At 52.2% G+C, this 18,710-nt stretch overlaps 6 protein-coding genes across 6 annotated transcripts; 2 read left to right on the top strand and 4 right to left on the bottom strand.

The window, feature by feature from the left end:
* The first annotated feature begins 146 nt into the window (after positions 1–146).
* Positions 147–2,786, top strand: P170DRAFT_73762 (uncharacterized protein). Its single transcript, XM_024855357.1, has 2 exons — positions 147–314; positions 437–2,786. Exons 1-2 carry the CDS (start codon positions 275–277, stop codon positions 2,605–2,607), a joined length of 2,211 nt encoding a protein of 736 aa, XP_024698484.1. The 5' UTR covers positions 147–274; the 3' UTR covers positions 2,608–2,786.
* Positions 2,787–3,009: 223 nt separating this feature from the next.
* P170DRAFT_441638 (damage-control phosphatase ARMT1 family protein) lies at positions 3,010–5,085 on the bottom strand. Its single transcript, XM_024850362.1, has 6 exons — positions 4,996–5,085; positions 4,844–4,914; positions 4,656–4,786; positions 4,467–4,579; positions 3,538–4,397; positions 3,010–3,481 (listed from the first exon to the last, which is right to left on the bottom strand). The coding sequence occupies exons 1-6, from the start codon at positions 5,015–5,017 to the stop codon at positions 3,251–3,253; spliced, it is 1,428 nt and encodes a 475-aa protein (XP_024698483.1). The 5' UTR covers positions 5,018–5,085; the 3' UTR covers positions 3,010–3,250.
* A 118-nt stretch (positions 5,086–5,203) lies between these two features.
* Positions 5,204–6,809, bottom strand: ppt1 (protein serine/threonine phosphatase PPT1). Its single transcript, XM_024855356.1, has 2 exons — positions 5,636–6,809; positions 5,204–5,584 (listed from the first exon to the last, which is right to left on the bottom strand). Exons 1-2 carry the CDS (start codon positions 6,587–6,589, stop codon positions 5,546–5,548), a joined length of 993 nt encoding a protein of 330 aa, XP_024698482.1. The 5' UTR covers positions 6,590–6,809; the 3' UTR covers positions 5,204–5,545.
* Positions 6,810–7,718: 909 nt separating this feature from the next.
* On the top strand, positions 7,719–8,371 carry spt4 (transcription elongation factor SPT4; the record flags this gene model as incomplete). The annotated part of the gene is made up of 4 exons (XM_024848005.1): positions 7,719–7,796; positions 7,841–8,110; positions 8,233–8,285; positions 8,338–8,371. The coding sequence occupies 4 exons, from the start codon at positions 7,719–7,721 to the stop codon at positions 8,369–8,371; spliced, it is 435 nt and encodes a 144-aa protein (XP_024698481.1).
* Positions 8,372–8,816: 445 nt separating this feature from the next.
* On the bottom strand, positions 8,817–10,734 carry gatA (4-aminobutyrate transaminase gatA). The gene is made up of 4 exons (XM_024850361.1): positions 10,360–10,734; positions 10,254–10,289; positions 9,023–10,185; positions 8,817–8,955 (listed from the first exon to the last, which is right to left on the bottom strand). The coding sequence occupies exons 1-4, from the start codon at positions 10,608–10,610 to the stop codon at positions 8,909–8,911; spliced, it is 1,497 nt and encodes a 498-aa protein (XP_024698480.1). The 5' UTR covers positions 10,611–10,734; the 3' UTR covers positions 8,817–8,908.
* A 2,043-nt stretch (positions 10,735–12,777) lies between these two features.
* Positions 12,778–14,199, bottom strand: P170DRAFT_431140 (uncharacterized protein; the record flags this gene model as incomplete). Its single annotated transcript, XM_024848004.1, has 4 exons — positions 12,778–13,194; positions 13,251–13,575; positions 13,640–13,944; positions 13,999–14,199. The coding sequence occupies 4 exons, from the start codon at positions 14,197–14,199 to the stop codon at positions 12,778–12,780; spliced, it is 1,248 nt and encodes a 415-aa protein (XP_024698479.1).
* Between the last annotated feature and the right edge of the window lie 4,511 nt (positions 14,200–18,710).

The following is an 18,710-nucleotide window of genomic DNA, read 5'->3' as shown; positions in this document are numbered from 1 at the left end:
AGTAAGAGAGAGACTAGTGAGCGCAGGGCGTGACAAAAGAAAAAGCGGTAACGCGCAGAAAATCCCGCGCCGTCGTTTTTCCGCCGACCGCCTTGACCGCTTTAGCGCCGGCGCTGGAGTCGGCGTAAACAAAGCACGGCGTTCCACGTCAATCCGCCTCGCAGTCCTGGCCCCCTCTTTGCCTCTCCCACTCGCCAATGGGGTCGCCCCGTGAAATGCCTCTTGTGTCGAGTTTGCTAATCTGAATCACCCCAATCCCTATCCTGCAGACGCGATGCTGGAGTGGATCAAGGGGCAGAACGAGCAGTTCGCAGGTATGTCTTGACCGCGCCCCTCCCTCCCCTCAGTGGCCCAATAATGGCCGTGCCAATGCTCCCTAGACAACGCTGTTTCGCGCGCTGACTTGGTCTTTGTTTTTCTTGTTTGTTTTCCGCAGACGGCTCAACGGTCCTGGAGCCACCCGAGACTCCTGCGCCCGTCTTTGCCATTCGCGCATTCAAGAGCGCCCTCTTTGGAACCCCGGCCGCGGACGACGAAGAAAACGCCCGCCGCCAGCAGAACCCGAAGAATCTGACCGCCAATCCCCGTCTGGGTGCCGGTGATTTGCGGAAGCCCCTTGCGACCGGAGGCGCAAGAGATGCTCCCAGGCTTACCGCGGCGGATGTTGATACGGCTGTGAATGCCATGGCGTCTCCGACGAAGAGTATCCTTGTCACCCCCGGCACCGCATCCAACCGGCGAAAGACCGTCTCCTTCGGTGAGAGCGTCGTCGATAACGAACGGAAGCGAGACGAGCCATCCACCAAGTCCTCCAAAACCCCGACTATCTCGCCCGGCAATATCAGTAGCCAATGGTCATCCGGCTCGTCGGACAAATCGAAACCACGCAGCAAACTCACGCAGGCCTTGATGGATTCCCGCGAAAAGTCTCCCGGCGGCTCAGAAGTGGGTTCGTCACAGCAGGTTGACCTTCCAGCGGCGGAATCGAAAGCCATGACGCCGTCCGGTGAAGAGGAGAGCAACGACGACACGGTTAACCTGAACGAGCCTCGCTCTCAATCGGGGAAATATTGGAAGGCTGAATTCGACAGCTATCGAACCAAAACTACTCGCGAAATCCGGAAGTTGATCCAATATCGCTCGGCGGCCAAGTCATACGCCAGAAAGAAGGATGAGGAGGCCGTGCGGCTGGCCGAAAAACTGAAGGAGGAAGAGGTCAAGGTTTCGGAGATGGAACGCCACGTAACCCAGCTCGCTTCTACGATGGTGACCGAAAAATCCCATGCCGACAAAGAGAAATTGGTGCAGGAACTCACCAAGCAGACGGCCTTGGCCCTACAATACAAACATCGCGTCGGCTTATTGCGCAAGCTTCTCGAACGGCACGGTGTGGTTGGGGATGATATCCCAGGATCGCCTGTTGTCAGCGATGCCCCGGCGGACACATCGTCGCAAGAGCTTCGCAAAACCCAGCAGGAACTGGGTCAGGCCAATGCACAGATCGAGGAGATGAAAAAGCAGCAATCCGAGTTCACCAACTTGAAGAATCTAGCCCAGAGCTCCGAGCAGAAGGCGTCGGAGCTTGAAAAAGAAAACGCGCTGCTTAAACAAACCCTGGCGCGGGTGAAGCAGGAGATGGTCAAATATGAGGGACGGCGCAAAGACAAGGAAGCCAAGCTCAAGCAAAGAGAGTCTAAACTGGAGACACGGATCCAAGAATACCGAGAGCGATTCCGGACTGCTTCCCAACAGCACCGCGAGCTGGAAGACGACCTCAAGGCGTCGTTCAATGAGGAGCGCCGTCAAATGCAGGAGCAAATCGACCTGCTGAATCTGAAAGTCACCACTCTCGAACGGCTGCCCGAACTTCGAGCCCGGACCCGCCCTTCAGATAGCCCTCGCAAAAGCTACCCGGGCGTCCAGGTGCATGACTTCGCGCATAAAAGCCCCCAGAAAACCCACCACCAACACGACGAGACGACCGACGTTGACGAACCGCCCAGTCCCAGTCCCCGAGCTAAGGATCGACGCTCTCTCGGTCCTCGAACGGCACTGGGTGAACTGGATGTGAAAATGGCCAGCAAGGCTCTGGGTCTTCACGAAGACGACGACACCCACAATGACGAATCGTTGAATATAGGACACTCCCCGCGCAAGACGCCCGGAATCCACCTTCAGGAGGGCGAGGAAGCCGTTCCAGCATCCTCCCCCCCCGACGTCCAACCCTTAGAATCTATTACCCGACCTCGTACTACCAAACAGAAATACAACCCAGACAGCTACCGCTCGTACCTCCCTTCCCATACAACCATGACTTCCCTGGCCCATCACCTGGCCTCCATGGACGAAAGCCAACAAGTCCGCACCGAGCGTCTGCGCCCCCGTCGCTCTACAAAATTCAGCCTCGACGCATTATCCGGTCTCCCAGAAACCCATCATCTCGTCGATCGATCGCGGAAACGCCAGAGTCTCAGCGCCCTCCAAAAGGGCTCGATACCCATCGACCGCATGATCGCCGCGCAGGCACGAATTAAACGCCGCGACGAACATCGAAAGATCAAAGATGACGGCAAAGAGAATATCCGGGCCTACAGCACCAATCATTGATTTCGCTCCGTCCATGCCTTTTTCCTTCCCTTATTTCAATCCCTGATAGCCTATACGTTCATTCCATGGGCTCTGGAGGTGTCATGCATCGTCTTTCTTGCTTTCCGTCTTTGGCCCTGTCTGTTCTCTTTCATCTCTTTCGCTCATTTATTCGGTTGGCATCGGCGTAGTAGGAACGGGGAAAGTGCGGGACTTCCTTTTCAAGGCGCTCATTCGTTTTCTGTGACTGATCCTTCGTGTTTCTCCTGTGCTGCTTCGTTTTGCGGACGCTTTCTTACTTTACTGCCTTTTAGTCTGTTTTTTTTTTTCTCTTTGTTTGGACGTTTCTTTTGTCGACTCAAGCCAATAAACATAGTCTTAATGTCTGGATATCATATACCCTGAATCAAAACGCTCTTTCCCGCTGGTCTTTCTTTGCTTTGTCTGTTTGTTCGGTTTTCGATGGGTTTGGGACTGGAGAGTTGAATTTGAACTTGCGTCTGCATTTGCATTTGAATTTGTCTTGTATCGTTGTATGTTCGGTGTCTTCGTGCCTTTATCTACCGATCTCGGCATCTATGTAATCCCTCACGGCTTCCTCTTAGATCGGGACTCCTCTAGCCAGTTACTCTACTTCGGGTCTAAATCTAGATTCTATACCGATCTAGGCCTTGCCATCGCTGAATGACACCACGGCCCACTTGCCACTCCAAGCCCACTTACGGGCCTCGGAGCCGCCGCCGCCGGGGAGTTCACGGAGACGCTCGTCTTCACCTTCGGGCAGGCCGACGACGACGTCGGCCTTGCAGGTTCGGAAGGCGAGAACGCGCACCCCGGAGTTGGGACCGAGAGGGCCGATGGCGGTTGTGAACGGGGTTGTGGGGTCCCATGCAGCCTGAGCGCGATGTTAGCTTTATCTAGCATGGGGAGGTGAGGATGAATGGGACTTACATCGTTGGTCAACTTGCGGTAGTTAAGGTCGCCCTTGAACAGCACAAGCTCACTCTCTTTCAGATCCTCGTGGAGGTCAGAGGCCACATGAGGCAAACGCCAGTAGCCTCCGGGTGTCGTCCAGAAGATGTGTGGGCGGATAATCAACTTGCCGTCCTGGTGGAACTGGCTCCATTGTTCGAAAAGGAAGTTCACCTCCGACTGTTCCTTCTCGGACAACGGTTCGTACTTTCGACCGGACTCGTCAGCGGCCGTGTAGAACCCTTGCGCGTCGGAGAGGGCATCGATGAGATCCTTGAAGTCTGGCGGCGTGACGTCCGACACGAACCAGGGGATCAGCTTGGGGTGCAGCACCACCGTCGTCGCCAGGCCAGCAGAGAGAAGGTATCCAGCCAGGATGAGGTCGACGAAGAGCTCGAAGCCCGAGTTGTCAAGGACGATGTCGACGCGGCGCTCCTCCGATTTTCGTTCCTTGCGCGCCTTGTGCAGCACATCAAAGGCCTTACTGAGGTCGTTGACAAGGATGTTCTTCTCGGCCGCTTTCCGAGCCTGGGAGCCCTGCAGCTTCTGAATATCCTCGTAGGTGAGAGACGTCAACAGCGACAGGTCTGTAGCATTTCCCCACAGGCAGATCTCACACATCTCCGAGAAGAGCACCCGTTCCGCTTGCTCGATCTGCTCGGGCGTCTTGCCATCCACACCCTCGGCCTTCTCCGCCTCCAGAGCCAGCTCCTTGTACCGGGCAGCCAGTTCTAGCACCGCAGGTCGAGAAGACTTGAAAGTCGACATCTTCTGGCGGGCAAAGACATCATAGCCCTTCCAGTGCTTGGACAGCGCGAAGAACGTGCTGATACGCCTGTCTGTTCGTCCATCAGTACCCGTCCTCTCGCGTTGTATTCATAGTCGGCGCCTGGATCGAGTGGACGCACAGAGATAGCATTCGGAGAAAAGCCACGGAACATGAAGCCATGTCGGGTTCCCCCGCTGTTCCAACTCCCGGTTGTAGTCGGCAATATCGCGTTGGCCATCATCGACAAGAGGGCTATAAGAACAAGCCCAAAGTCAATAACTTCTCACACTCTCAAACACAAAGGATATCGGGAGGGGATGTAACGCACGTCAACTGTCTATTATGCTGAATCTCATACTTCAAGGCGGCCAGCTTCTCAATGATCGTCTTTCCCTCCTTCCGCTTCTCCTCGTCGGTGACATCACCAACGGTGCGATGAAGATCATCAATGGCACCAGTCTGTATGCCAGGAATCCATCAGCCTAGATTAGGTCGCGCAGTCAAAATGCCACTTACGACAATGACCGGCCAACGCTCGTTGGCCGAGACCGAGGCGAAGCTCGACTTGTCGGAGGTGAGGTATTGCGCTGACGGGGGAATAAAAAAAAAGGCGGGGTTAGTCTGAGCTGCTTTGGTGGGGTTTCACTGCATGAATGACGACAACTCACGGGTCTTGGGATCGAACTCCATTTTTGCAAGTAGATCTAGAATGTGAGATGTGCTCTCTCACTGTTCGATGGCCAATGGGTCGAAAGGTAGAGAGAGAAGAGATGGAGGAGAGAAGACCGGGAGAGAATGACGTCCCCGGGAAGATCGCGGGGTTGAAGCGGTCGCCAGCAACAACAACTCAGCAGGGTCTATTCATTTTCTATTCGTCTATTTTGCTGGTTAAGCCAAGATTTAGGGTGTAAATTTAAGAAGAAAAATAATAAACGTGAAAGGCCAGGTGAGAAGAAGAAAAATAAAAAAAAAAAAAAAACACATAAAAGGAGCCAAGCCTTGATCCAGAAAAAAATCCATTGTCTCCGCTATGCAAGAGTCAAATCATCATTCCATAAGGTACAGCTTCATCGATATCCAAGTTCGTTCCATGCACTTCCCTTCAATATCAGATACGCTGCCGGGGGACTGGCACCCAGGTCTCCTCTATGACCGATCGAGGCATTCGCCCCTATATAATCTTGCCGTAAACGCCTTTCAATCCAGTCGTTTTTCATCTCACATCATAGACGACATGATCGAGTTTTGCACATAAGCCTAAGAATTGGTTAGCCACGCATTTTGGCAACAAGAATCTAGAGAGCTTACCATCGGCTTGATGTCCGGGTGAGGCACAGCCTCAAACACCTGGTATTCCAGTTTAAGCTCGGGGCCGATCTTGATGAAGGCACCCTTGTTCTCCGTGGTGTCGCAGTACTTGGGAGCGGAGAACACCGTGATGCAGCGGCCATCGTGCTCAACCTCGTAACCATCCATACGAACCTCGTGGGAACGGATGATGGCTTCCAGGCCGTTGTTTTCGCAGAATCGCTTCGTGACGTCGGGTCCGAACTGAAGGCCAACGCCACGCTTGCTGGGTCCGCGACCAGGCTCCGTCTGGGGGTCGGTCCATAGCATCTCCATCATCAGACCCTGCTGGCCCGGCTGTCGCTGGTTGTGGCGGTTCAACTTTCGGATGTCGTCCAGAGTAGTCTTGTCGTCGGAGAAGAGACCGCCGTGCAGAACCAGATACTTGTTGCCGATCAAGGTGGCCAGCGGGAGAGCGGAGAAGGACTCGGAGAACACCTTGAACACCGTCTCGTTGTACTTGGCCTTGCACTCGCCCTCGAAGCCGTAGACCTTGTTCATGTCGTCCGTCTCGTGGTTTCCGCGGTTCAGGAAAATACCGTCGGGCCGCAGCCACTTGTAGGCGTACAGGAGCAAGGCAATCTCCGTGGACCACGATCCACGATCCACGAAATCGCCGTTGAAGAGGTAGGCATGCGTATCGGTCGGGTAGCCGTTCAACCGGAAGATTTCCAGCAGGTCAAAGAACTGCCCGTGCGTATCACCGCAAACCGTCAACCGCTTGCCCTGTTCCACGCCAACCTCGACCATCGTGGGCTCGGCGTACACGAGATCCTTGACGGCCTTGATGATCTGGAACGCGTACTTGCGGTGAATCTTCTTGCCGTTCTTGAACCGTTCAATCATGTCATCGATAAACTCCTGCGTCATCTCCTTGTCCAATCGCACACCGTCGTAGCTGGCGTCCACCGCCATCGAATCGATGTCCAGGTCCTCAAAGGCCGACGGCGGGTCCCCGACTTCAATGGCTTTCTCGAACTCCAACCGACGCACAAGCTTCTCGCAATCCGTCAGCTTGACCTTCGCATCGCGATTGCCCGGTTCCTTCTTCACGACGGCCTTGAAGTCTTTTAGTGCATCGCGGTAGTTCAGGATAGCCGTGTTCGCAAGGGCACGTCTCCAGTAGGCCTAGTCACGGTTAGCCTGGAGTGACCTCATTTATCTCCGCCTTGTGCTCGTTTCCCCGAAGTCTCTTGTCATATTTTGTCATATTCCGCTGGCGAAACTCAACGAGGACAAACGGCCCGTGGTCGTCGACTAACCTTGGTGTAGGAGGGGTCCAATTCCAACGCCTTAGTAGCATCCGCCACAGCAAAGCCGTACGCCTCGAGTTTGATATGGGCCTACAGAGACCAAGCAATTAGTAAACCGTTATTTTCGATCCTATTTGGACGAGATTGCCATCAAGACATCCAGACGTACCTGAGCCCTGTTACTGAAGAACGAGGGTTCGCGATCATATTTCTCAATGGCCTGGGTGTAGAAATCCACCGCGGTGGGCCATTCATGCTCAGCGAAGGCCTTGTTGCCCTGCACCTTCAGCGCGGTGGCGGCTTCGAGATCGGAGGAAGCCATCGGCGGAGAAAAGAGGCGAGCGATAAATGAGGGGAAGCGAAAAAGAAAAAGGGCGAGAGAGAGGGGAGAGATGGATTTTAAGGAAAGTCGGCACGAGGGCACAAGGGGCGCCACCAGAATGAAGTCTCCACGACAAGAATGGGAAAGGGAAAATGCGCGGCTCCGATCCGGACCACAACAAGACGACGAAGAGGGAGAGAAGGCGAGGGCTTATCGCTTTTTGGATGGAAATGAATGAATGAATTGATTGTTCCCGCCGGTCTTGGCGTTGCCGCGAAGGCTTCGAGAACCGTCGACCTTCGCCGGCTCTCTCTTTCTTTCCGCCGTCGCTCTCCTCCCCAAAGCTCCTGCGTTCTCCAGGAGCTCGCCATCTTTCTCGCTCTCGCTCTGTCCGTCTCTCGCTCTCTGCGATTCGCTTCTAAATCGCTCTCCCCGACCCTCCATCACCCCCGAAAAAACAATCCCATACATGTCCTACTACGTCGCACCAAGCCAGCAGCGCACTCTTCGCGCCTGCATGGTTTGTTCTCTCGTTCAGCTCCACAACGTACGTTCCTCGTCTCTCTATCCCTCTGCTGCAAATCTCCATAGAGAAGGCTTGCTCCCAGACCCCCGTCGCACCGCATTTCCAAGCTAACCAGAACCCCCCGGTCGTCCCTGCAGAAATTCATGCGTGAAGGATGCCCGAACTGCGACAACGTGCTCGGCCTGCGCGGCAACAACGACGCTATCCAAGAATGTACCTCCCAGGTCTTCGAGGGCCTTGTGACCCTGCGTGATCCGACTACGAGCTGGGTCGCCAGGTGGCAGCGACTGGACGCCTACGTGCCGGGGACATATGCGGTCAAGGTGACGGGTTCGGTGAGTTTGACGTCTCCTTGTGGTTTATTTCGGAGGGGAGGAGGAGGTGGTGGTGCTTGTGTTTTGATAGACGAAAAGAGATTGGGATTGCGAAAGCTAACATGAGTCAATTATCTGTGCAGCTTCCCGACGAAATCATCGCCAGTCTGGAAGACTCTGGTGTGAAATATATTCCGTACGTGCCTCTCGATGATTGGCGTTAGGATCGCTTGCTAACTGCTGCGCAGGAGGGACGGAAGCACAGGCGAGGAGGAGACTTGATACGGCGACCCGAGTTCTTTGTCGACTTTCCCTCCGACCGTTCCTTGATCCTACACACTTCTACGCCGGAAACCCGCTTGCATACCTTATTTGAATATCGGAGACCAGACAGGCCGGTCCATCAGATACATAAAATCGGAGTTATGAGGTTGATTTCTTTCCTTTCATATTTACGCCGCGGGAGCATTATTTGGGATATCTATCTGGAGTTTGTTTTCTATTGCCTGTTCTCCGTGTTCTTCGATCACCTGTCTATTACAACACCTTGAAACATAAAGCTTGATAAATGAATTATTCAATACCCGATTGATCAACCGACGTTGCCTGAGACGGCATCATATTGTTGCTCTCAAGAACTAAATGATTTTTTAAAAAAACAAAGAAAGCTTCAAGACATCACTCGTATAAATATGGCATGACAGCCTAGACATGCAAACCCACCCATTATCAACCGAAAGGGAAAACGCCACGAGTTTTACCAGTATTCACATGGGCAAAACAAGAAAATATATAGGAAATATGACAAGTGCAAGCATATTACAGCTGCTTGATGATCTTCTCGATGCTCTCCAGGAGGATATCAGCTAGAATATAAAGTTAGCTTTTCTGTACCGTGACTGAAAATCGGATGGGAAAGATCCAGGAACTTACCATGGTGCTGCTGGAAGATCAGCATGGGCCTCAGGCGGACGGCGCTCTGTCCGCTACCACCGATGTTGACACCGACGCCCTTGGCCTTGCCGAGGAACTCGTCGCGCTTGGGCGTGTCCCAGGCGATGAAGGTTCCCTGGCCCTTGCCACGGAGGTTTTGCAGGTGCTCGGGGTACTTCTGGCTCAGACGCTGCAGACCAGCGAACAGGTAGTTACCGGTGGCGGCGGTGTTCTCCACCAGACCCAGGCGCTCGATCTCCTCGATGATGCCACGGAAGATCAGGGCGCGGGAGGGGTCACCCATCCAGGTGTTGAACTGACGGTACGGCTTGTTGGGGCGCAGGGCCGGGTTGCCGTAGTAGTAGCCGGCAGTCTGGGCCTTCTTGGAGAAGGTCACCATGTCGGGAGGAGTCTCAAGGTTCCAGTGGTCGTGGGCCCAGAACTTTCCGGTGGCACCGACACCAGTTTGGACTTCGTCGACAATGAAGAGCACCTTGTTGCGCTTAGTGATCTCGCGGAGACCGCGGAAGAAGGACGGGGAGGCGTGGTTGTCGCCACCCTCCGACTGGATGGGCTCGACCACCACGGCGGCGACGGGGTTGTGGAACTCCTTGATCAAGCGCTCAACCTCCTGCAGGCAGCGCTGCTCCTCCTGGGCATTCTCCTGGGCGTGCTCCTCCAGAGGGTACTTCAGAGAGGGGAAGGTTGCCTGAGGCCAGTCGAAGGCGGGGATGTCCAGCTTGTGGATGGGCTTGCTGCGGGTGGTGGACAGACTGCCAAAGAGACGGCCGTGGAAGGCCGACTTGAAGGACAGGATCGACAACTGGGGCGATCCCGGCGACTGGTTCTGCATGGTGCTCTCCAATTCCTCCTCGGTGAACTCAGTCGAGGGGCCACCACGCTGGAGCTGGCGGTAGTACATGAAGGCGGCCTTGTAGGCAGTCTCGTTGGCGTCGGAGCCGGCCATGGCCGTGAACACCTGGTCCAGACCCTTCGGAGCAACCTTCAGGATACCGGTCTTGAGGATATGGGACCAGTCCGCCGAAGGGAAGTTACCCAGCGCAGGTCTGTTGATCAGGGAGGTGATCATCTCGGGCGACTTGGCGACCTCGGTGAGGTGAGGGTTGTTGTATCCGACCGGGATAGAAGCGATCTGAGCATAGCTGCGAAGCAAGTCAGCACGATCCGACAGGTGATTTTGACCATCAAGAGAGCACAGGTAACAACTTACACATCCAGAAGCACATTGCCATCCAAATCGGCAATGCTAATTGTGTGGTTAGTTTACGGCGCACATTTTCCCAGCTTCCACAACGCTTCATGTCCAATTGACTTACTAGTTACCCGTCGACTTGGAGTAATCAGTCAACATGTTCAGACTGCGCACATCGAAAACCTCATTCAGCTCGGCGGTGGCCTTCTGGTTGTTGGGGCCAGGGATGGCCGTCGCCAACGTGGGACCGGCGGGCTCATCGGCGAAGTAAGGCTTCGCCGCTGCGCGCAGGGCCGGGGAAGTACTGAGGGTGCGGACGGTCGGAAGACGCGTCGCAGGGCGCAATCGCAGGCTGGAGCGGAAGAGAGCAGCCATTGTGACGCAGTGTGTTGGAGATTGTCGGGGAGGAGACGATAAGGAAGATGAGATAAGAAGAGCTCTATAGAGGGCGGAAGGCAGCCGAGTCAAGTCAAAAACACCGCTACCAGAAAATACAGAGAGGAGAGGAGAGGAGAGGTAAACTTGAAGTTCCAATCAAGGGAGGGAATGCGGACGGGCGCAATTGCACTTAAATACCATCACAGCAGGCGGGCGAGCCACAGCTATCTGAAGCCAGGGATGCAATCATTGGAAGCTGCCCCGCGCCGTGCAGCTCTCGTCGGCGATTTGGGCCAATCAGAGGGCCCGCTGCCCCCGTGGTCGGCGCCGGGAGAAAGAGAGCCACCAGAAGAACAATCCTCCGTGGTTATGGAGTCATCCATGGAGTCTCCCAAACAGCAGGCGTTCCCGACGGGGCAGGTCGACGCTATGTTCTTGTCGCCGATAACCTCCCTCTAATTCACGGACTTTGCAATGGAAATTGGTACAGGAATTGGAAGACAAGGCAAAGGACAAAGACAGAAAGCGGTGACGTTTATCGGAGCTCTTATCAGTTGCTTATCGGAGTCTTGGCACTCGATAAGCCGCTCTCCAGTTTCTAGGGGCGAAGCATCGCTTTCTCTCCGATCAACTCTCCCACTCTGTCCTGAGCAGTCGAATTGACTCATCGTGCGCTCACATGGGTTTCGATCGGATCGCTCTAGACCAGTCACAAGTTGCATCATCTAAAGGCCCGTAGAATGACGGGTTATTTTAGCCCCGGTGAACAAGGGACGTAATCATGCAGATTGTCTGTACCACCTTGCATTCACAACTCCAGCACTCCAGCACTCCAGCACCATGTAGAGGCCTTGTTGGGATTAAACACCCGTCCAGATTGATCAATTGAGAACTCGACGGTCAGCCGATCGCAAATTATCAAGCAGCCGCCTCGCGTCCTTGCCATTGCCTATCCAAAAGTGCCATGCTCTCCGGAATGTATCGACGCCTGCCCCATCCCTTGTCCGAATCTCATGGGCGACTACTCTTCGAGGACGACGAGGAAGTCTCCGACCACGACTCCAATATCACTGCTCATAGAAGTCGACAGAAAAAGGTTATGGTCTTGCAGTGGGCTTACATGATCCTCGGTTCTCTTTTCGTGATGAGTATTTGGGCAATCATTCGAATTCTGTCGGGTCGTCGATAAATGTACTACGTATATATCACACATTGCAGATCGAATAAACTCCGCGGCTCTTTGAATGGCCGGATTGAAGCTTCGAGACATGAGAACAGTCTCGTCGCTGCCTGAAACCATCCTGCAGCCAGAGAAAATTCTAGACCTTCCGCCAGAAATCCCCTGAGAGATGGTGAGGGTGAGACCATGAAAATTCATCCTAGGTTGAAACCACCCTGAAACGAAAGGAAGTAGCTGGGATTCTTCTCCCCTGGATTTCCAAATTCCTGCGTATATCGATGATCCTCATCTCCATGGAGCTGAAAAGTTGAGACGAAGCTCAGCTGATCTGTTGCGGCAGATCGTGCAGCTTCATGTACCCACTCCCGCACTGATACGAGACACCATCATAGAACTTGGAAATATCAGGTAGCAGCAAATGGTATCGAGTCAGTTAGGGCATGATTCCGCAACCCCAGCCTGAAAGATGAGTATCTAGCGCAAACTTTGTAGCCAGGCTCTGACACCGGTGCTTTCAACATGTGTCAAATTTTGTCAAGTTCGAACTCAAACTCGACAGATCCGACTCAGGCGTGAACGGAAGCTTAAGCTTTCGTGGACGATACCGCTTGATGGCTGGATTTCGCAACTCGCTCTCCTTAGGCGCGCATCATGCCATATTTGCAGGATCTGACGCCGATCGGTGGGATATTTGGTGCCTGCAGTGGAGACCTGGTGGAGGCGACTGGGGATCGGCAATGTTTCGTTCCTTTGGCCCGTCTCCATGAGTCAATAACGTGAGAGATGTAATGTAGAATAAACATCTAATAAATATGAGTGTATCAATTATATACAAGAATATAATGTGATGAAGATAGGTAGATACAGTACTATGGTTATCGTAATTCCAGAATTCCGTCAAGTCACCAAGCCGTCATGAATATACAATGAGAAAGAAAAGCCATACTGCAGATGGCAGTTAGAGGGAGCGTAAGATTTAACCGTTTAAACATAGTGGTTGTCGCCAAAGGGCGACTCACTTGTCTCCCGAGTCAGAGAGACTGTAGATCTGTCGCTGCCTTGCGAAGTAATCACGGTGCCGCTGTCCTTCAAATCGAAATTGTGAGTCGGAGTGGCAACTCGAGTATGGTTTGAAGTGACGCCGTGACGTCGAGCGGCATCTCTTGGGGGGCTTGGCTCGGTCCAGGTTTCCATTTCAACCGTCCGCATAACCTCCATGCGATCGAACGCATCCCCATAATGGCGCGACCCGTACTTAGAGTTCCTAGACGGACCGGTTGATGAATACAGTTTCTGAGACGGGTTTTGTTGTTCGTAGGATGCGTATTGGCGGGTGGATTGGAGCAAACGGGGCACGAAGAATGCGAGGAGTGGCCTCAATGCTGGTGCCGACGCACAGATCTTGGAGGAGTCAGTATTGAGAGGGTAAGAGGATTGGAATATAAGACGGAACATACCAAGCCAATGCTGATCTCGATGGTCGCCGCCAGGAGAACCGGCCAGCCCAACCAAGTTGTATCGTAAGAGGCAACCATGCTCTTCCACACATACACCGTCCGAACGGAACCAGCAACGTTGACCACGATTCCCAGCCCGAAAATCGAAATCACGGCAATTCGTTGTCGGGCGGGAAGCTTAAGATTCCAGATCAATGGCATAGGAAGAACTGTGGCAAGGAAGTCGGTGAAAATGTTGACGACGCTGGCGGAAAACACCATATAACCGTCATTCAGGCAGGTATAATCATAGGTCGGCTGAAAGTCCCAGTACGCACGTATGGGCCTAATGGTTGTGTTCTGTCAGCAAGTCGAAAAAATCTCAGGGCCAAATATTGGGAAGTACTCACCGGCATTGGAAGATGCTCATCAATGTAAAGAGCGTGCAGCAGATCGTAACAAAAACCATGGCCACAATCAAGACAATGTTGTATGACCGGTACAAACCCTTACTTCCAGCCCCGAGCAGACGTTTGCTAAACCAGAGAACGGAAAGCTTGGTGATTGACGAGGCCAACGAAAAGAGGAGCTGAAAGGACAGGTTGAGTTTGGAGTTGGCGGGAATCCATTCCAACGGTACATCCCACATATGCCGATCCCACCCATACTGCTCAGTTGCCAGCGATATAACCGCGCACATGCCAATTGCAAAGATCTAAAAACCGGGTTAGGAAGGACCAGGTTGCATGGCATTTTCCTCCCAACGTACCTGAGCAATCACAATCAAGACATCATCAAACCCCGGGCTGCACGTTATTCTGAGACGAGTGTAAAGGCGAAGGCAGGTCACAATTAATGCCAAAGCAGTGCCGGCAACATTGACAATAAACGCAGAGTTACCCCGAGTCGGAGGATCGCTATAGTTTGGCGTCGGCCATGACATCAAAATCTCCGGGGGTGGAAGCCGCATGATTGTGGATTATGTATTCGAGGGCTGTCTAGAAATGTCGAAGTAGTTTTCGCAGGGGTTGGATTTCTTTTTAAGATAAAAAAAGAGCGCTGGTGTCACGACAAAATTGCGAGACGAGTTCAAGTGAAACCGACAACCCCAGCCAAGTGGTCGTAGTTCGCATTGGCCATTCTCCGTTTTAATGATCTGCTGAGGAACGGAGAGTAGAGTGGGCAACTAAGGCCACCAGATCACCAGCTTAGTGTCGTGAGTAGGACAAGAAGTCTAGACGAGGGGAGCCTGGCGAAAGATATACCACCGCAGGCTGCATCCACTTTCTACCGATTCGAGTAAGGAGGAAACACCAGTGGTGTGAACTTTTTGGAACCAGGGACTCGGTGCCATTATTTGCGAACAATTTGACTTTGTGAATTGACCCCCCCATAGGCGCACATTTTCAGATCCAGAAACCCACTCGAGACCAAAGGCAGACGGAAGTCCAAACCCTCCAATAATGGTTGTCCGCCACCTCCACCGCGGATGGGAGGACCTGCGCGATTGCGAAAGCAGCAGCGGACCCGAAAACTACCGGGGTTTCACGCACGGCAATAGGTAGATCCAGAGACCCGTCGTTCACGTTTTACTCCACCGGCACAGCGAGACGATCTGAGGTCCCCAAGGCCCTCGGTGGGTGTCACTGGATGATTTCCCATCAGACTTGCCGAAGCGACGTCCGGAACCCTGGTTCAGCCCAGGGCAAAGCGAAAGCTAAGGCGACTCGGCGTTTTGGAGTCTTGAGGCATTAGGTAGGCCTGGGTTGGCCACTGACTAGCTGAGATTTGCAGGCGACCCCTGAAAAGGTCGTATCAACGAGCCATCCATGGGTGGGCATCGTGAACGAGGCCAGAAGGCCAATGAGCGCACGAGGACGGCCTGCTGGCATCTCAATGAAAGAATAATACGTCGGGACTAGTAGGGATATGAACCAAAGGAAAGGCCAGGGTACTATTTGGCCGAGGACCAAAGGCAGGCAAATTGGGGAAAGGAAGAAGGAGCCGGTCCGTGACTCCCTTGGATTTCTCCCCCGTTTTTGGTCGGCAGTGGAAATCCCCCGCACCTTTTCCTCTTTTCCTCTTTTTTCGCCTCCCGTCTTGGCCTTCGTCCCTACATCTGCTCAGCTCTCACTCCTCCAGGGATCGACGCCAGTTCCTTTGGTCCCTCGCTCGCGCCATTATTAACATGTCAGATGCCGGCAATGCTAATTTCCGAGGCAGAGCCACTGGGAATTAAGTTCCATGTGGACGTGGGTGGCCGGCGCAAAAATTAGGACTCAACGGTCAACAGTCTACACAATGCGCCCCTTAATTAATCGATTGATATTCACAGTGGTGTCCTTAGTTCCGACGTCATGCAATGGTGGCATCATCTTTTAAGAGGGTCGAAGATTAAAATAAAATCATTTCGCCCTACGATCATCCGGTCTCCATCCACTATCATGACAACCGAGCTGTCTACGCGGACTTATTGCCATTAGTTCCCATCCTGCGACATCATAGTGTGTCCTATGTAGTGGTAGGTAGCCTTTTCTTGACTCATATTGCAGCAAACAATCACTGGTCAACCTCCTTGTCATGGCTGCGTGAGTGCCTTGCTCAATTCCCATCCGCACATGGCTCTCAATCCCGAGGTCAAGAGAAAAAGTCGCATGTGCTGCTATCAAAGTTTGCTGGCCGGATCCTTCGGCAATGCTCCAACTCCCACCAGCCCAGACCGTGCCAGCAGACATCCCTGCTCTATTCCAACGGGAAGCAGGAACCAAGTGGAAGAAAAACATGGGATCGGTTGACATGTGCCATTTTCCAGCAAATCACGGCCGCATAACTGGCATGTGCGGCGTTTTTTTTTTTCTAAAAACGACCAGGATGCGTGGGTCTTCCTCAACAGCTGTCGAGAGGTGCCCATTGCTCCCTTATTCCTGGCCAAGGTTTGACTTTTTCAACGTTGATATAAACCAAGGTACTCGTTCTGCACCAAGGAGGCTTACAAGTCGACAGGTGGGTACAAAATGGATGTGCTCGAGTCGAGTCCCAACCGTCGGGTCCGACATTGGGAGAGAGTTTAATCCGTTAAGGTTATACTTCGATTTCCCTTGAGCCGAATCGAGTCTGTTATGGACGTTCTACTCTGGCACCCATGAGAGTATGATGATCTGGGACTTGTTAGACTTGACTATCGTCGAAGATGTCCACTCCTATTTTCAAACCCCGCACTGATGCGCGGATTTATCTCATGTAGTGATTCGGTGAAGGGGGTTTCCCGGCCAAAATGGTGACTTGGCATCAATAAGGCGAGAATCTGCCAAATCCCAAGTCAAAGTTAGATCCAGATGGCCTGGATTGGCCAAAGGGGTTCTCAAATAGTAAGTGATCGGAGCATGTGGATCCAACAAGCTTAATAGTCGATGAAAATCATGAACCCATAAACCAGATCAATAATCTTCGCGGTGACACCTTTGGAGATTATTAAGAAAAAGCGCGTCGTGGAAGATTGGCTTTTCACGCAAGCATGATCACAAATGATGTTTATCATCACTTCAGTCAAATTTCAAATCAGCTACAGCAGCAAATGCTTGGTCTGGAGGATCTTCACTAGAATCGCCCCCAAGTCCACTTCCTTGGTTAACCCCGCGAAACAACTCTAATCATACATCTAGTCACTTTCAGGCTTCAATAGACCCTGAATAGACAATCAGTCCCTGGACCGGATGAATTGAGGGAATCCCATCTGACCGAACTGCACTTTAACTTCTTGTTCCTCCTGAATGGGAAGGACACCAGGGGCAACGGACAAAGGGAAAGCATACTTTTGCACCTTCCACTTCGTAAACTTAGATCACGATCAAGTTCTTGGAGTCCGGAGGGCTTCGATGGCAAGCTTACCTCCAACTGTACGTGCACAATTGGCGCTCTGTCGCATCCCCACTATCAAAGCCATCCATAGATCTCCATCTGACGGATGAACCCAACGCCATACACACTGACAATGTCGGGTGATCGACCTTTCAACTCAAATAAGGTCTAGAAGGCACTCGGACCTCAGGTTTCCTACCCCAATACTCCTCGGTACGGGTCTATGGCATTTACAAAGTTTTCAGGGTTCTTGGAACTAAGGGGCTCAAAGCTAACCGGGCATCAGGGTTCGGGGAGGACCTGGTGATTCCAAAAAAGTAACAGACTTTGACTCGATAGCGTCTTCCTTGTGTGCTCTTCTTCTCTCCGTTTGGGGATACATTCTCGCAGAACCGGAACTACACGTACGAGAATCCCAAATGATACATGACCTGATCATGGCTATTCGGGTCGAGACGCGACTGAATGGAGGTACATGCAATATACTTTCATGGAGTGGCAACCCGCGAACAAAGTTTGCAGGGGCCAGGCACACTAGATATACATCTATCTATATTGTATTCCATGGGTCAAAGCAATAGTTCTTTGTGCTATAAGTCAATTGAATCTTATTCTCTGTCCGAGAGAACAGCGAGCGTCCAGCTTTTGAGAGTCTTTCCAACCAATGCGGACTTTTTGCGGTATTATTCCCAACTCGACATACTTGATATTCTCATTGCGAATTTGGTTGAGCCATTTGTACATCTCTTATGGTGGTATGCGCGCAACTAAAGTCTGATTTAGGATGGATGAGTTTGTAGCTGACTCCACGTTTGTCTGCCTCTGTACCTTCTTCCATTGTAAACAGGAAACAATTGACGGAAACAATGGGCTCTGGAAGAAATGGATGTCTAAAGAGGGATTGTCTGAAATACTGAAGACTGCGTTAAATCGACTATGAAATATCCCTCGTTTAGATGATCACTGTTCGTTTCATAAACAATGCCACATTATGCTACAGGATTCAGCTTATGGACAGGTCAAGCAGGACTGGGGTTACTCGGCACCGTACTCAATCCAATAACAGTCAATATAGTAAGCCACTCGGGGAATACGACTAGTATACCAGCAATGTGTAAGATTCTCGATATGTTCTATGGCCATATATCTCCAGAGAGCTTTTTAATATGCACGAACTTGGGATTTGCTTGGGAAAGTCAACGCACAAGAAAGATCTGAGCCAAACTTGCCATCAAGTTAAACATGTTATATGATCGGGATAACACATGATGCATCTGAGTAACTAAAAGAGGGGCGGCAGAAGAGAGCATTTAGAAGGGGAGAGAATCTATATGGAAGGCAAAGAAAGGGGGAAATTGAGGAGAGAATACCACGAGGTCTGTATGACAAAAATATGATCGTATTTCCCATGACTTATGACTCAATCAGTCTCTTAGAAGTATACTTAAATTGCATTTGATATTAATTATATAACCCATGAGAAATAGTCGTGCTTGAGTGTTGTAAGCGCCGCAGTGGGTGGGTGGTCTTCGAAACCCATGAGCCAAAAAGACCAACATGGAATCCTCTAGGGATTCCACCACCCAACCCGCCATATAGAGTGCCATACAAACTTGGGTACAA

Source organism: Aspergillus steynii, assembly GCF_002849105.1.
Source record: "Aspergillus steynii IBT 23096 chromosome Unknown P170scaffold_11, whole genome shotgun sequence".
NCBI classification, from domain to species: Eukaryota; Fungi; Ascomycota; class Eurotiomycetes; order Eurotiales; family Aspergillaceae; genus Aspergillus; species Aspergillus steynii.
The sequence above is the reverse complement of the archived record's forward strand: the minus strand, read 5'-3'. Positions and strand labels throughout refer to the sequence as shown.

Excerpts from the sequence above, each read along its gene's own strand:
- P170DRAFT_73762 (XM_024855357.1), top strand. The coding sequence starts at position 275 with ATGCTGGAGTGGATCAAGGGGCAGAACGAGCAGTTCGCAG. Across the intron at positions 315-436 it reads GCAGAACGAGCAGTTCGCAG|ACGGCTCAACGGTCCTGGAG; the intron begins GTATGTCTTGAC and ends TGTTTTCCGCAG.
- P170DRAFT_441638 (XM_024850362.1), bottom strand. The coding sequence starts at position 5,017 with ATGGAGTTCGATCCCAAGACCC. Across the intron at positions 4,580-4,655 it reads CAGCATAATAGACAGTTGAC|CCCTCTTGTCGATGATGGCC; the intron begins GTGCGTTACATC and ends TTGTTCTTATAG. Across the intron at positions 3,482-3,537 it reads ACCGCAAGTTGACCAACGAT|GCTGCATGGGACCCCACAAC; the intron begins GTAAGTCCCATT and ends CATCGCGCTCAG.
- ppt1 (XM_024855356.1), bottom strand. The coding sequence starts at position 6,589 with ATGGCGGTGGACGCCAGCTACGACGGTGTGCGATTGGACAAGGAGATG. Across the intron at positions 5,585-5,635 it reads ACCCGGACATCAAGCCGATG|GCTTATGTGCAAAACTCGAT; the intron begins GTAAGCTCTCTA and ends ACCAATTCTTAG.
- gatA (XM_024850361.1), bottom strand. The coding sequence starts at position 10,610 with ATGGCTGCTCTCTTCCGCTCCAGCCTGCGATTGCGCCCTGCGACGCGT. Across the intron at positions 10,290-10,359 it reads TCCAAGTCGACGGGTAACTA|CATTGCCGATTTGGATGGCA; the intron begins GTAAGTCAATTG and ends CCACACAATTAG. Across the intron at positions 8,956-9,022 it reads GATCTTCCAGCAGCACCATG|CTGATATCCTCCTGGAGAGC; the intron begins GTAAGTTCCTGG and ends TTTATATTCTAG.